Source organism: Macaca mulatta, chromosome 9 (genome assembly GCF_049350105.2).
Source record: "Macaca mulatta isolate MMU2019108-1 chromosome 9, T2T-MMU8v2.0, whole genome shotgun sequence".
NCBI classification, from domain to species: Eukaryota; Metazoa; Chordata; class Mammalia; order Primates; family Cercopithecidae; genus Macaca; species Macaca mulatta.
The window spans coordinates 134,662,553-134,676,979 of record NC_133414.1 but is presented as its reverse complement, the minus strand read 5'-3'; the positions used below and the strand labels follow the sequence as shown (position 1 = coordinate 134,676,979).

At 49.7% G+C, this 14,427-nt stretch overlaps 1 protein-coding gene across 50 annotated transcripts in view; it reads right to left on the bottom strand.

Annotated features, from left to right (window-relative positions):
- Nucleotides 1–14,427, bottom strand: part of DMBT1 (deleted in malignant brain tumors 1) — a 96,714-nt gene that overhangs the window by 62,942 nt on the left and 19,345 nt on the right. For 16 of the 50 annotated variants that reach the window (XM_077947754.1, XM_077947745.1, XM_077947789.1 and 13 more), the window contains 10 exons: nt 12,826–12,873; nt 11,399–11,446; nt 10,175–10,222; nt 8,956–9,003; nt 7,736–7,783; nt 6,512–6,559; nt 5,293–5,340; nt 4,068–4,115; nt 2,848–2,895; nt 1,727–1,774 (listed from right to left, as the gene is read on the bottom strand). In XM_077947754.1, coding sequence (XP_077803880.1) covers nt 1,727–1,774; nt 2,848–2,895; nt 4,068–4,115; nt 5,293–5,340; nt 6,512–6,559; nt 7,736–7,783; nt 8,956–9,003; nt 10,175–10,222; nt 11,399–11,446; nt 12,826–12,873 — 480 coding nt within the window. The remainder of the gene's footprint in view (nt 1–1,726; nt 1,775–2,847; nt 2,896–4,067; nt 4,116–5,292; nt 5,341–6,511; nt 6,560–7,735; nt 7,784–8,955; nt 9,004–10,174; nt 10,223–11,398; nt 11,447–12,825; nt 12,874–14,427) is intronic. The other 34 variants (XM_077947762.1, XM_077947751.1, XM_077947769.1 and 31 more) reach the window with 29 other exon arrangements.

Below are 14,427 nucleotides of genomic sequence, written 5' to 3'. Positions count from 1 at the left end.
GATCTCCTCTGAGGACACTCATGGGCTGAAAGTAAACTAGGATCTGCTGAGAAGCCATCACTCCTGATCTGGATATTGTCTTGCTGTGTAACTTTGGGAAAGTCAAGAAACCTGTCTGGCACTGAGTTCTTCAATTCTAAAGGGCTGCTTGTAGAGGAAATATTTCTGTACCAACATACTCACTCTGATTCTGATATGCCTACATGTAACCTATACAGAACTCCAGGAGAGGGATGCAAAAATAACTTTTCTCATTATTATGCCTCTAATTGATTTCTCTTCTCTAATTGCATTGGCTACTACCTCCAGTATGACATTGAACAGCAGTGGGGATGGAGGACATACTTGCCTTGTTTTTCACACTAGTGGAAATGCTTCTAATATTCCCCTGTAAGTAAGATACTGGCTTGGAATCTCTGTTTTTGAATTGCTCCGGAGCCCTGGAATTTGTCCAGGGCACCTACAAGAACTGACCTACAAGAACTGGGGCTTGGAGAGGAAGTGACCTGAGAGTTACCCTTAACCCACTGCAGCCACAGCACTCAGCTTCTGTCTGAGCTCTCCACTGGGCTTCCACATGAGGTCTCTATATCTAGAAGAAATGTGACTCCCACCTGACACTGGAGTTCCTGATAAGAGCAACTCCGAGTAAGTCCTATCTGCAATCCTGTGTGACAGGCAGATCAGCCAAATCCCTCCACCCTCTTGCTCCCATCCTTGGCTGGACCAGTTATACCAAAGGGCTTGTCAGGCCAAGATGTGGTTCTTAACATGTAACAGGGTCCTCAGGGGAAACCATTCCAGAGGAAGGAACAGATTCTCCTCTTATAGCTGCTGCAAATAAGAAAATGTGGGAATCTTGGTAAGGGACATGGCTAAGTCAGAATAAAGCCAGTCTCACCCTCATTTCTAGTGTCTTCTGTGTCCTTAATCATAGGAAAGAGAAAGAGGTTAAGTCAGGCCTTACCCCATGGGCCAGAGGGAGAGGAAAGAGATGACCTGAGGAATGGGAGGGCCTGATGCGTGTACCATCAGCATTCCCAACTGCTGCATGCCAACCCTGGGCAGGGCAGAGGCTTTGGTGAGAATATTGTCCTTGAGCTTCTCCTAGGGCCAAGGTTTCCCATGGGAAATGGGAAGTGACTTCCCTTCCCAAAGCCCAGACTGCCAGAATCCCAGGCTGTATTGACTATGTCTCCCAGATTTCTCACTGGAGGTACCCAAGGGGGAAGTACATGACCTCTGATGCCCATGAGTTGAAGGATTGTGATTTCTCTCTGTTAAGAAGAAACAAGGGTGGCCTAACATGGGCTTAAAGAAAGGGCAAGGGCAAGGATGCTGTCCTAGCAATTTGGCTACGTTTAGCAGGTAGGCACCTGCCTCTCAAGGCCCTGTAGCCAGAGATCCAGCACCATAGGCTGGCCAGAGATGAGCACAGCTGGGTGAGGAACACAGGAGCGAGCAACAAGCAAGGATAACAGAATCTCTAGAAACAAGAGTCCACTGAGAACTCCTTGGAGATGTATCTTCAAGTTGATTCCTCCTCAGTCTCAGACACGATCGATGCAAGAGATACCTGTTCAGACCTAAGGCCTTATGTGGAAGGGCCCCTCTTGGGAGCTAAGCACCCTATTTCTAGGCCCTCTGCACCTTATCTGAATCAGAGATGAACCTAGGGGTGCAGTGGGGTAATGAGCCCACAGGGATCCTTCATAGTAGATGCTACCTTCTGCTGCAGTTGACTCCAGGGGCGCCTCTGAGGGAAACACAGAACCTGCAGGGTGGAGAAAGGAGGAGCTCATTAATGGTAGCCCTCACTTGGGGAGGGTTGGTCCATGGCTTCCTCAGCGCTGAAGCAAGGGCTGGAAACACAGTGCCGAAGGGCACCCTCCATTGCTAAAAGCCAACCATTTGCCAATCGCTCTGTCATTGTACTGGTCCCAGGCTGGCTAGGATGCCACATGAGCATCCTTTATTCTTATTATCCTATCCCCACCTCCTCAAATGACAAAACACACCTTCAAATGACAAATATTCACCATGACTGGAATATTCCTGAGAAGGTGGTTCAACTAGAAAAAAGGAAGTTTCGAAAGCAAACCAACCTTTCCAGAATGCAACATTAAGCCACTCACAAAGCGGCTGCATGGAGGACGATGCCCCCTTGGGGAGCCCAGTCCCACTTGGTAGCTGGATTATCAAGGACACACCCCAGCATGGTAGCCTGGGCTCAGTCCACCCCACACTCCAAATGCCAGAGTTGCTCTCAAAGTAGACAGTTTAACCAGAAACTCCTCTTTGGGGAACACACCATGGGACAGTGTCCTTGGAGGTTTCTTTGTGGATTTAAAAAACCCTCCATCCTCCTCATCCTTTAAAAGAGGAGAAACTGCCACTCAGGAAGATATTTGGTATCCTAGGCCAGGGGTGGTCGCGATGCTGTTCATCAGAACCAGTCTACAAGGTGATTGTATCAGCAGACTCCGGGGGGCTGAGACTGAAGCCTGCCTCCACCACATTCAGCTTCAGAAAGACAGGCAGATGATCCATTGACCTGCACTATCTATGAAAAGGGGCGGTACCACCTGCCCTCCAACATCAATTAAGACATGACTTACATCAAAGCAAGTAAACTATAGAGCACACTCATAAGTATACACATGAGCTCATGTGTGTGATATTGACTCAGAGTTGCACATACACAGTGTAAGGTGACATCCACACTACCTGAGCACATGACGCCAGCTCACTACTTTCTATGCCCTCTGCACCTCTTCTGGATCAGAGATGAACCTAGGGGTGCAGTGGGGTAATGAGCCCACAGGGATCCCCCATAGTAGATGTTACCTTCTGCTGCAGTTGCCTCCAGGAGCGCCTCCGAGGGAAACACAGTACCTGCAGGGTGGAGAAGGGAGGAGCTCATTAATGGTAGCCCTTGCCTGGGGAGGGTTGGTCCATGGCTTCCTCAGCTCTGAAGCAAGGGCTGGAAACACAGGGCCTAAGGGCACCCTCCATTGCTAAAAGCCAACCATGTGCCAATCGCTCTGTGATTGATTGTACTGGTCCCAGACTGGGCTAGGATGCCACACGAGCATCCTTTACTATTATTACCCTACCCCCACCTCCTCTGCTGCCACAGTCTCTATTCAAGAGGTTACCCAGTCCATTCACAACCCCAGGCTAGTCACAAGATTGAATGTCAAAAGACATCTGACTGTGTCTATGGCTCAAACACACCCTCAAATGACAAATATTCACCATGACTGGAATATTCCTGAGAAGGTGGTTCAACTAGAAAAAAGGTGGTTTTGAAAGCAAACCAACCTTTCCAGAATGCAACACTAAGCCACTCACAAAGCGGCTGCATGGGGGACGATGCCCCCTTGGGGAGCCCAGTCCCACTTGGTAGCTGGATTATCAAGGGCACACCCCAGGCATGGTAGCCTGGGCTCAGTCCAGCCCACACTCCAAATGCCAGAGTTACTCTCAAAGTAGACAGTTTAACCAGAAACTCCTCTTTGGGGAACACACCATGGGACAGTGTCCTTGGAGGTTTCTTTGTGGATTTAAAAAACCCTCCATCCTCCTCATCCTTTAAAAGAGGAGAAACTGCCACTCAGGAAGATATTTGGTATCCTAGCCAGGGGTGGTCGCGATGCTGTTCATCAGAACCAGTCTACGAGGTGATTGTATCAGCAGACTCCGGGGGGCTGAGACTGAAGCCTGCCTCCACCACATTCAGCTTCAGAAAGACAGGCAGATGATCCATTGACCTGCACTATCTATGAAAAGGGGCGGTACCACCTGCCCTCCAACATCAATTAAGACATGACTTACATCAAAGCAAGTAAACTATAGAGCACACTCATAAGTATACACATGAGCTCATGTGTGGTGATATTGACTCAGAGTTGCACATACACAGTGTAAGGTGACATCCACACTACCTGAGCACATGACGCCAGCTCACTACTTTCTATGCCCTCTGCACCTCTTCTGGATCAGAGATGAACCTAGGGGTGCAGTGGGGTAATGAGCCCACAGGGATCCCCCATAGTAGATGTTACCTTCTGCTGCAGTTGCCTCCAGGAGTGCCTCCGAGGGAAACACAGTACCTGCAGGGTGGAGAAGGGAGGAGCTCATTAATGGTAGCCCTTGCCTGGGGAGGGTTGGTCCATGGCTTCCTCAGCTCTGAAGCAAGGGCTGGAAACACAGGGCCTAAGGGCACCCTCCATTGCTAAAAGCCAACCATGTGCCAATCGCTCTGTGATTGATTGTACTGGTCCCAGACTGGGCTAGGATGCCACACGAGCATCCTTTACTATTATTACCCTACCCCCACCTCCTCTGCTGCCACAGTCTCTATTCAAGAGGTTACCCAGTCCATTCACAACCCCCGGCTAGTCACAAGATTGAATGTCAAAAGACATCTGACTGTGTCTATGGCTCAAACACACCCTCAAATGACAAATATTCACCATGACTGGAATATTCCTGAGAAGGTGGTTCAACTAGAAAAAAGGTGGTTTTGAAAGCAAACCAACCTTTCCAGAATGCAACACTAAGCCACTCACAAAGCGGCTGCATGGGGGACGATGCCCCCTTGGGGAGCCCAGTCCCACTTGGTAGCTGGATTATCAAGGGCACACCCCAGGCATGGTAGCCTGGGCTCAGTCCAGCCCACACTCCAAATGCCAGAGTTACTCTCAAAGTAGACAGTTTAACCAGAAACTCCTCTTTGGGGAACACACCATGGGACAGTGTCCTTGGAGGTTTCTTTGTGGATTTAAAAAACCCTCCATCCTCCTCATCCTTTAAAAGAGGAGAAACTGCCACTCAGGAAGATATATACTTGGTATCCTAGGCCAGGGGTGGTCGCGATGCTGCTCATCAGAACCAGTCTATGAGGTGATTGTATCAGCAGACTCCGGGGGGCTGAGACTGAAGCCTGCCTCCACCACATTCAGCTTCAGAAAGACAGGCAGATGATCCATTGACCTGCACTATCTATGAAAAGGGGCGGTACCACCTGCCCTCCAACATCAATTAACACATGACTTACATCAAAGCAAGTAAACTATAGAGCACACTCATAAGTATACACATGAGCTCATGTGTGGTGATATTGACTCAGAGTTGCACATACACAGTGTAAGGTGACATCCACACTACCTGAGCACATGACGCCAGCTCACTACTTTCTATGCCCTCTGCACCTCTTCTGGATCAGAGATGAACCTAGGGGTGCAGTGGGGTAATGAGCCCACAGGGATCCCCCATAGTAGATGTTACCTTCTGCTGCAGTTGCCTCCAGGAGCGCCTCCGAGGGAAACACAGTACCTGCAGGGTGGAGAAGGGAGGAGCTCATTAATGGTAGCCCTTGCTTGGGAAGGGTTGGTCCATGGCTTCCTCAGCTCTGAAGCAAGGGCTGGAAACACAGGGCCTAAGGGCACCCTCCATTGCTAAAAGCCAACCATGTGCCAATCGCTCTGTGATTGATTGTACTGGTCCCAGACTGGGCTAGGATGCCACACGAGCATCCTTTACTATTATTACCCTACCCCCACCTCCTCTGCTGCCACAGTCTCTATTCAAGAGGTTACCCAGTCCATTCACAACCCCCGGCTAGTCACAAGATTGAATGTCAAAAGACATCTGACTGTGTCTATGGCTCAAACACACCCTCAAATGACAAATATTCACCATGACTGGAATATTCCTGAGAAGGTGGTTCAACTAGAAAAAAGGTGGTTTTGAAAGCAAACCAACCTTTCCAGAATGCAACACTAAGCCACTCACAAAGCGGCTGCATGGGGGACGATGCCCCCTTGGGGAGCCCAGTCCCACTTGGTAGCTGGATTATCAAGGGCACACCCCAGGCATGGTAGCCTGGGCTCAGTCCAGCCCACACTCCAAATGCCAGAGTTACTCTCAAAGTAGACAGTTTAACCAGAAACTCCTCTTTGGGGAACACACCATGGGACAGTGTCCTTGGAGGTTTCTTTGTGGATTTAAAAAACCCTCCATCCTCCTCATCCTTTAAAAGAGGAGAAACTGCCACTCAGGAAGATATTTGGTATCCTAGCCAGGGGTGGTCGCGATGCTGTTCATCAGAACCAGTCTACGAGGTGATTGTATCAGCAGACTCCGGGGGGCTGAGACTGAAGCCTGCCTCCACCACATTCAGCTTCAGAAAGACAGGCAGATGATCCATTGACCTGCACTATCTATGAAAAGGGGCGGTACCACCTGCCCTCCAACATCAATTAAGACATGACTTACATCAAAGCAAGTAAACTATAGAGCACACTCATAAGTATACACATGAGCTCATGTGTGGTGATATGACTCAGAGTTGCACATACACAGTGTAAGGTGACATCCACACTACCTGAGCACATGACGCCAGCTCACTACTTTCTATGCCCTCTGCACCTCTTCTGGATCAGAGATGAACCTAGGGGTGCAGTGGGGTAATGAGCCCACAGGGATCCCCCATAGTAGATGTTACCTTCTGCTGCAGTTGCCTCCAGGAGCGCCTCCGAGGGAAACACAGTACCTGCAGGGTGGAGAAGGGAGGAGCTCATTAATGGTAGCCCTTGCCTGGGGAGGGTTGGTCCATGGCTTCCTCAGCTCTGAAGCAAGGGCTGGAAACACAGGGCCTAAGGGCACCCTCCATTGCTAAAAGCCAACCATGTGCCAATCGCTCTGTGATTGATTGTACTGGTCCCAGACTGGGCTAGGATGCCACACGAGCATCCTTTACTATTATTACCCTACCCCCACCTCCTCTGCTGCCACAGTCTCTATTCAAGAGGTTACCCAGTCCATTCACAACCCCAGGCTAGTCACAAGATTGAATGTCAAAAGACATCTGACTGTGTCTATGGCTCAAACACACCCTCAAATGATAAATATTCACCATGACTGGAATATTCCTGAGAAGGTGGTTCAACTAGAAAAAAGGTGGTTTTGAAAGCAAACCAACCTTTCCAGAATGCAACACTAAGCCACTCACAAAGCGACTGCATGGGGGACGATGCCCCCTTGGGGAGCCCAGTCCCACTTGGTAGCTGGATTATCAAGGGCACACCCCAGGCATGGTAGCCTGGGCTCAGTCCAGCCCACACTCCAAATGCCAGAGTTACTCTCAAAGTAGACAGTTTAACCAGAAACTCCTCTTTGGGGAACACACCATGGGACAGTGTCCTTGGAGGTTTCTTTGTGGATTTAAAAAACCCTCCATCCTCCTCATCCTTTAAAAGAGGAGAAACTGCCACTTAGGAAGATATATACTTGGTATCCTAGGCCAGGGGTGGTCGCGATGCTGCTCATCAGAACCAGTCTACGAGGTGATTGTATCAGCAGACTCCGGGGGGCTGAGACTGAAGCCTGCCTCCACCACATTCAGCTTCAGAAAGACAGGCAGATGATCCATTGACCTGCACTATCTATGAAAAGGGGCGGTACCACCTGCCCTCCAACATCAATTAAGACATGACTTACATCAAAGCAAGTAAACTATAGAGCACACTCATAAGTATACACATGAGCTCATGTGTGGTGATATGACTCAGAGTTGCACATACACAGTGTAAGGTGACATCCACACTACCTGAGCACATGACGCCAGCTCACTACTTTCTATGCCCTCTGCACCTCTTCTGGATCAGAGATGAACCTAGGGGTGCAGTGGGGTAATGAGCCCACAGGGATCCCCCATAGTAGATGTTACCTTCTGCTGCAGTTGCCTCCAGGAGCGCCTCCGAGGGAAACACAGTACCTGCAGGGTGGAGAAGGGAGGAGCTCATTAATGGTAGCCCTTGCCTGGGGAGGGTTGGTCCATGGCTTCCTCAGCTCTGAAGCAAGGGCTGGAAACACAGGGCCTAAGGGCACCCTCCATTGCTAAAAGCCAACCATGTGCCAATCGCTCTGTGATTGATTGTACTGGTCCCAGACTGGGCTAGGATGCCACACGAGCATCCTTTACTATTATTACCCTACCCCCACCTCCTCTGCTGCCACAGTCTCTATTCAAGAGGTTACCCAGTCCATTCACAACCCCAGGCTAGTCACAAGATTGAATGTCAAAAGACATCTGACTGTGTCTATGGCTCAAACACACCCTCAAATGACAAATATTCACCATGACTGGAATATTCCTGAGAAGGTGGTTCAACTAGAAAAAAGGTGGTTTTGAAAGCAAACCAACCTTTCCAGAATGCAACACTAAGCCACTCACAAAGCGGCTGCATGGGGGACGATGCCCCCTTGGGGAGCCCAGTCCCACTTGGTAGCTGGATTATCAAGGGCACACCCCAGGCATGGTAGCCTGGGCTCAGTCCAGCCCACACTCCAAATGCCAGAGTTACTCTCAAAGTAGACAGTTTAACCAGAAACTCCTCTTTGGGGAACACACCATGGGACAGTGTCCTTGGAGGTTTCTTTGTGGATTTAAAAAACCCTCCATCCTCCTCATCCTTTAAAAGAGGAGAAACTGCCACTCAGGAAGATATTTGGTATCCTAGCCAGGGGTGGTCGCGATGCTGTTCATCAGAACCAGTCTACGAGGTGATTGTATCAGCAGACTCCGGGGGGCTGAGACTGAAGCCTGCCTCCACCACATTCAGCTTCAGAAAGACAGGCAGATGATCCATTGACCTGCACTATCTATGAAAAGGGGCGGTACCACCTGCCCTCCAACATCAATTAACACATGACTTACATCAAAGCAAGTAAACTATAGAGCACACTCATAAGTATACACATGAGCTCATGTGTGGTGATATTGACTCAGAGTTGCACATACACAGTGTAAGGTGACATCCACACTACCTGAGCACATGACGCCAGCTCACTACTTTCTATGCCCTCTGCACCTCTTCTGGATCAGAGATGAACCTAGGGGTGCAGTGGGGTAATGAGCCCACAGGGATCCCCCATAGTAGATGTTACCTTCTGCTGCAGTTGCCTCCAGGAGCGCCTCCGAGGGAAACACAGTACCTGCAGGGTGGAGAAGGGAGGAGCTCATTAATGGTAGCCCTTGCTTGGGAAGGGTTGGTCCATGGCTTCCTCAGCTCTGAAGCAAGGGCTGGAAACACAGGGCCTAAGGGCACCCTCCATTGCTAAAAGCCAACCATGTGCCAATCGCTCTGTGATTGATTGTACTGGTCCCAGACTGGGCTAGGATGCCACACGAGCATCCTTTACTATTATTACCCTACCCCCACCTCCTCTGCTGCCACAGTCTCTATTCAAGAGGTTACCCAGTCCATTCACAACCCCCGGCTAGTCACAAGATTGAATGTCAAAAGACATCTGACTGTGTCTATGGCTCAAACACACCCTCAAATGACAAATATTCACCATGACTGGAATATTCCTGAGAAGGTGGTTCAACTAGAAAAAAGGTGGTTTTGAAAGCAAACCAACCTTTCCAGAATGCAACACTAAGCCACTCACAAAGCGGCTGCATGGGGGACGATGCCCCCTTGGGGAGCCCAGTCCCACTTGGTAGCTGGATTATCAAGGGCACACCCCAGGCATGGTAGCCTGGGCTCAGTCCAGCCCACACTCCAAATGCCAGAGTTACTCTCAAAGTAGACAGTTTAACCAGAAACTCCTCTTTGGGGAACACACCATGGGACAGTGTCCTTGGAGGTTTCTTTGTGGATTTAAAAAACCCTCCATCCTCCTCATCCTTTAAAAGAGGAGAAACTGCCACTCAGGAAGATATTTGGTATCCTAGCCAGGGGTGGTCGCGATGCTGTTCATCAGAACCAGTCTACGAGGTGATTGTATCAGCAGACTCCGGGGGGCTGAGACTGAAGCCTGCCTCCACCACATTCAGCTTCAGAAAGACAGGCAGATGATCCATTGACCTGCACTATCTATGAAAAGGGGCGGTACCACCTGCCCTCCAACATCAATTAAGACATGACTTACATCAAAGCAAGTAAACTATAGAGCACACTCATAAGTATACACATGAGCTCATGTGTGGTGATATGACTCAGAGTTGCACATACACAGTGTAAGGTGACATCCACACTACCTGAGCACATGACGCCAGCTCACTACTTTCTATGCCCTCTGCACCTCTTCTGGATCAGAGATGAACCTAGGGGTGCAGTGGGGTAATGAGCCCACAGGGATCCCCCATAGTAGATGTTACCTTCTGCTGCAGTTGCCTCCAGGAGCGCCTCCGAGGGAAACACAGTACCTGCAGGGTGGAGAAGGGAGGAGCTCATTAATGGTAGCCCTTGCCTGGGGAGGGTTGGTCCATGGCTTCCTCAGCTCTGAAGCAAGGGCTGGAAACACAGGGCCTAAGGGCACCCTCCATTGCTAAAAGCCAACCATGTGCCAATCGCTCTGTGATTGATTGTACTGGTCCCAGACTGGGCTAGGATGCCACACGAGCATCCTTTACTATTATTACCCTACCCCCACCTCCTCTGCTGCCACAGTCTCTATTCAAGAGGTTACCCAGTCCATTCACAACCCCAGGCTAGTCACAAGATTGAATGTCAAAAGACATCTGACTGTGTCTATGGCTCAAACACACCCTCAAATGATAAATATTCACCATGACTGGAATATTCCTGAGAAGGTGGTTCAACTAGAAAAAAGGTGGTTTTGAAAGCAAACCAACCTTTCCAGAATGCAACACTAAGCCACTCACAAAGCGACTGCATGGGGGACGATGCCCCCTTGGGGAGCCCAGTCCCACTTGGTAGCTGGATTATCAAGGGCACACCCCAGGCATGGTAGCCTGGGCTCAGTCCAGCCCACACTCCAAATGCCAGAGTTACTCTCAAAGTAGACAGTTTAACCAGAAACTCCTCTTTGGGGAACACACCATGGGACAGTGTCCTTGGAGGTTTCTTTGTGGATTTAAAAAACCCTCCATCCTCCTCATCCTTTAAAAGAGGAGAAACTGCCACTTAGGAAGATATATACTTGGTATCCTAGGCCAGGGGTGGTCGCGATGCTGCTCATCAGAACCAGTCTACGAGGTGATTGTATCAGCAGACTCCGGGGGGCTGAGACTGAAGCCTGCCTCCACCACATTCAGCTTCAGAAAGACAGGCAGATGATCCATTGACCTGCACTATCTATGAAAAGGGGCGGTACCACCTGCCCTCCAACATCAATTAAGACATGACTTACATCAAAGCAAGTAAACTATAGAGCACACTCATAAGTATACACATGAGCTCATGTGTGGTGATATGACTCAGAGTTGCACATACACAGTGTAAGGTGACATCCACACTACCTGAGCACATGACGCCAGCTCACTACTTTCTATGCCCTCTGCACCTCTTCTGGATCAGAGATGAACCTAGGGGTGCAGTGGGGTAATGAGCCCACAGGGATCCCCCATAGTAGATGTTACCTTCTGCTGCAGTTGCCTCCAGGAGCGCCTCCGAGGGAAACACAGTACCTGCAGGGTGGAGAAGGGAGGAGCTCATTAATGGTAGCCCTTGCCTGGGGAGGGTTGGTCCATGGCTTCCTCAGCTCTGAAGCAAGGGCTGGAAACACAGGGCCTAAGGGCACCCTCCATTGCTAAAAGCCAACCATGTGCCAATCGCTCTGTGATTGATTGTACTGGTCCCAGACTGGGCTAGGATGCCACACGAGCATCCTTTACTATTATTACCCTACCCCCACCTCCTCTGCTGCCACAGTCTCTATTCAAGAGGTTACCCAGTCCATTCACAACCCCAGGCTAGTCACAAGATTGAATGTCAAAAGACATCTGACTGTGTCTATGGCTCAAACACACCCTCAAATGACAAATATTCACCATGACTGGAATATTCCTGAGAAGGTGGTTCAACTAGAAAAAGGTGGTTTTGAAAGCAAACCAACCTTTCCAGAATGCAACACTAAGCCACTCACAAAGCGGCTGCATGGGGGACGATGCCCCCTTGGGGAGCCCAGTCCCACTTGGTAGTTGGATTATCAAGGGCACACCCCAGCATGGTAGCCTGGGCTCAGTCCAGCCCACACTCCAAATGCCAGAGTTGCTCTCAAAGTAGACAGTTTAACCAGAAACTCCTCTTTGGGGATCACACCATGGGACAGTGTCCTTGGAGGTTTCTTTGTGGATTAAAAATCCCCTTGGTGTCTGCACACATCCTGGCACTGCGTGAACAAAGGAAATCAGAACTGAGATTTGCTGGGTCAGGTCCGGGAGAAGTTCTCTTTTCCATCGAGAGTATTAAGTATCTTTTATTTGTCATTTAATTCCCAATAAAGAGAATGCCTTGGGTTATTCCTCAATTTGATGTTGGTAAACATTTATGTCTTAAGGACCAGCAGTTCCCCCATCCTCCTTAGCCTTTAAAAGAGGAGAAACTTCTCCCTAGGAAGGTATTTATTTGTATCGCAGGACAGGGGTGGTCCTGATGCTGCTCATCAGAACTAGTCCATGAGGTGATTGCATCAGCAGGCTCTGAGGGGCTGAGACTGAAGCCTGCCTGCACCACATCCAGGTTCAGAAGGACAGGCAGATGATCCCTTGACCTTCATTGTCTATGAAATAGGGGCAGTGCCACCTACCCTCCAACATCAACTGAGACATCACTTACAGCAAAGCAAGTAACTGCAGAGCACACACAAGTGTACAAACACGTGCTCATGTGTGGTCATATTGACTCAGAGTTGCACATACACAGTGCAAGGTGATATCCACACTACCTGAGCACATGACGCCAGCTCACTACTTTCTATGCCCTCTGCACCTCTTCTGGATCAGAGATGAACCTAGGGGTGCAGTGGGGTAATGAGCCCACAGGGATCCCCCATAGTAGATGTTACCTTCTGCTGCAGTTGACTCCAGGAGCGCCTCTGAGGGAAACACAGTACCTGCAGGGTGGAGAAAGGAGGGGCTGATTAATGGTAGCCCTTGCTGGGAAGGGCTGGTCCATGGCTTCCTCAGCTCTCAAGCAAAGACTGGAAGCACAGGGCCTAAGTGCAGGCTCCATTACTAAGAGCCAATCAACTGTCAATCCCTCTGTCACCATAATGGCCCCAGGCTGGGCTAGGATGCCGCACGAGCATCCTTTGCTCTTGTTACCCTCCCCCAACCTGCTCTGCTGCCACAGCCTCTATTCAAAAAGTCACCCAGTCCATTCACAGCCCCATCCTAGTCACAAGATTGGATGACAAATAACACCTGGCCGTTTCTATAGCTCAAACACACCCTCAAATGACAAATATTCACCATCACTGAAACATCCCTGAGAACGTGATTCAACCAGAAAAAAGGTGGTTTCTGAAGAAAACTATCCTTTTCAGAATGCAAAACTAAACCACTCACAAAGTGGCTGCATATAGAACCATGCCCCCTTGGGGAGCCCAGTCCTACATGGTGGTTGGATTATCAAGGGCACATCCCATGCGCAGAGGCATGGGCTCAGGCCAGTCCACACAGCAAATGCCACGGTTCCTCTAGAAGTGGACAGTTTAACCCAAAACTCCTCTTTGGGGAGCACGCCATTGGCCAGTGTCCTTGGAGGTTTATTTGTGGATCAAAGAACCCCTTGGTCTTTGTGCACATCCTGGCACTATGTGAACAAAGGACATCAGCACTGAGATTTGCTGGGTTGGGTCCAGGAGAAGTTCTCTTTTCCATTGAGGATTTTAAGTATCCTTTATTTAATTCCCAATAAAGAGAATGCTTTGCGTTACTCCTCAATTTGATGTTGGTATACATTTATGTTTTAAGTTCCCCCCATCTTCCTCAGCCTTTAAAGGAGGAGAAACTGCCACTTAGGAAGATATTTATTTGGTATCCGAAGCCAGGGGTGGTCGTGATGCTGCTCATCAGAACCAGTCCGTGAGATGATTGCATCAGCAGGCTCTGGGGGCCTGAGACTGAAGCCTGCCTCCACTACATCCAGCTTCAGGACAGGCTGATGATCCCTTGACCTTCATTGTCTATGAAATGGGCCAGTAACCACCTGCCCTCCAATATCAATTAAGACATGACTTACTGCAAAGCAAGTAAGCTGCAGAGCACACACATACATACACACACGTGCTCATCTGTGTTGATATTGGCTCAGAGTTGCACATACACAGAGCAAGGTGATATCCACACTACCAGAGCACATGACACCGGCATCTTCCCTGTGGCCACATTCGTGGTTATGCCATCTGCTGTGGGGACAGCTTGACAGGTAGGGCTCCCTTCCCGAGCAATGCACGTCACCCAAGAGAATGTTTCCCAAGCCCTGACCAAAGTGGGCCCCGTCCAGGGCTGACACGGAATAGCCACAGCCGAGCTGCCTGCAGACAACATTGGCATCCTGGGCATTCCAGCTGTCATCACACACAGTGCCCCAGTAGCCTTGGTACAGGACCTCCACCCGGCCCTGACACAGGTCACCTCCATTCACCAGTCTCAGAGGCAGACCT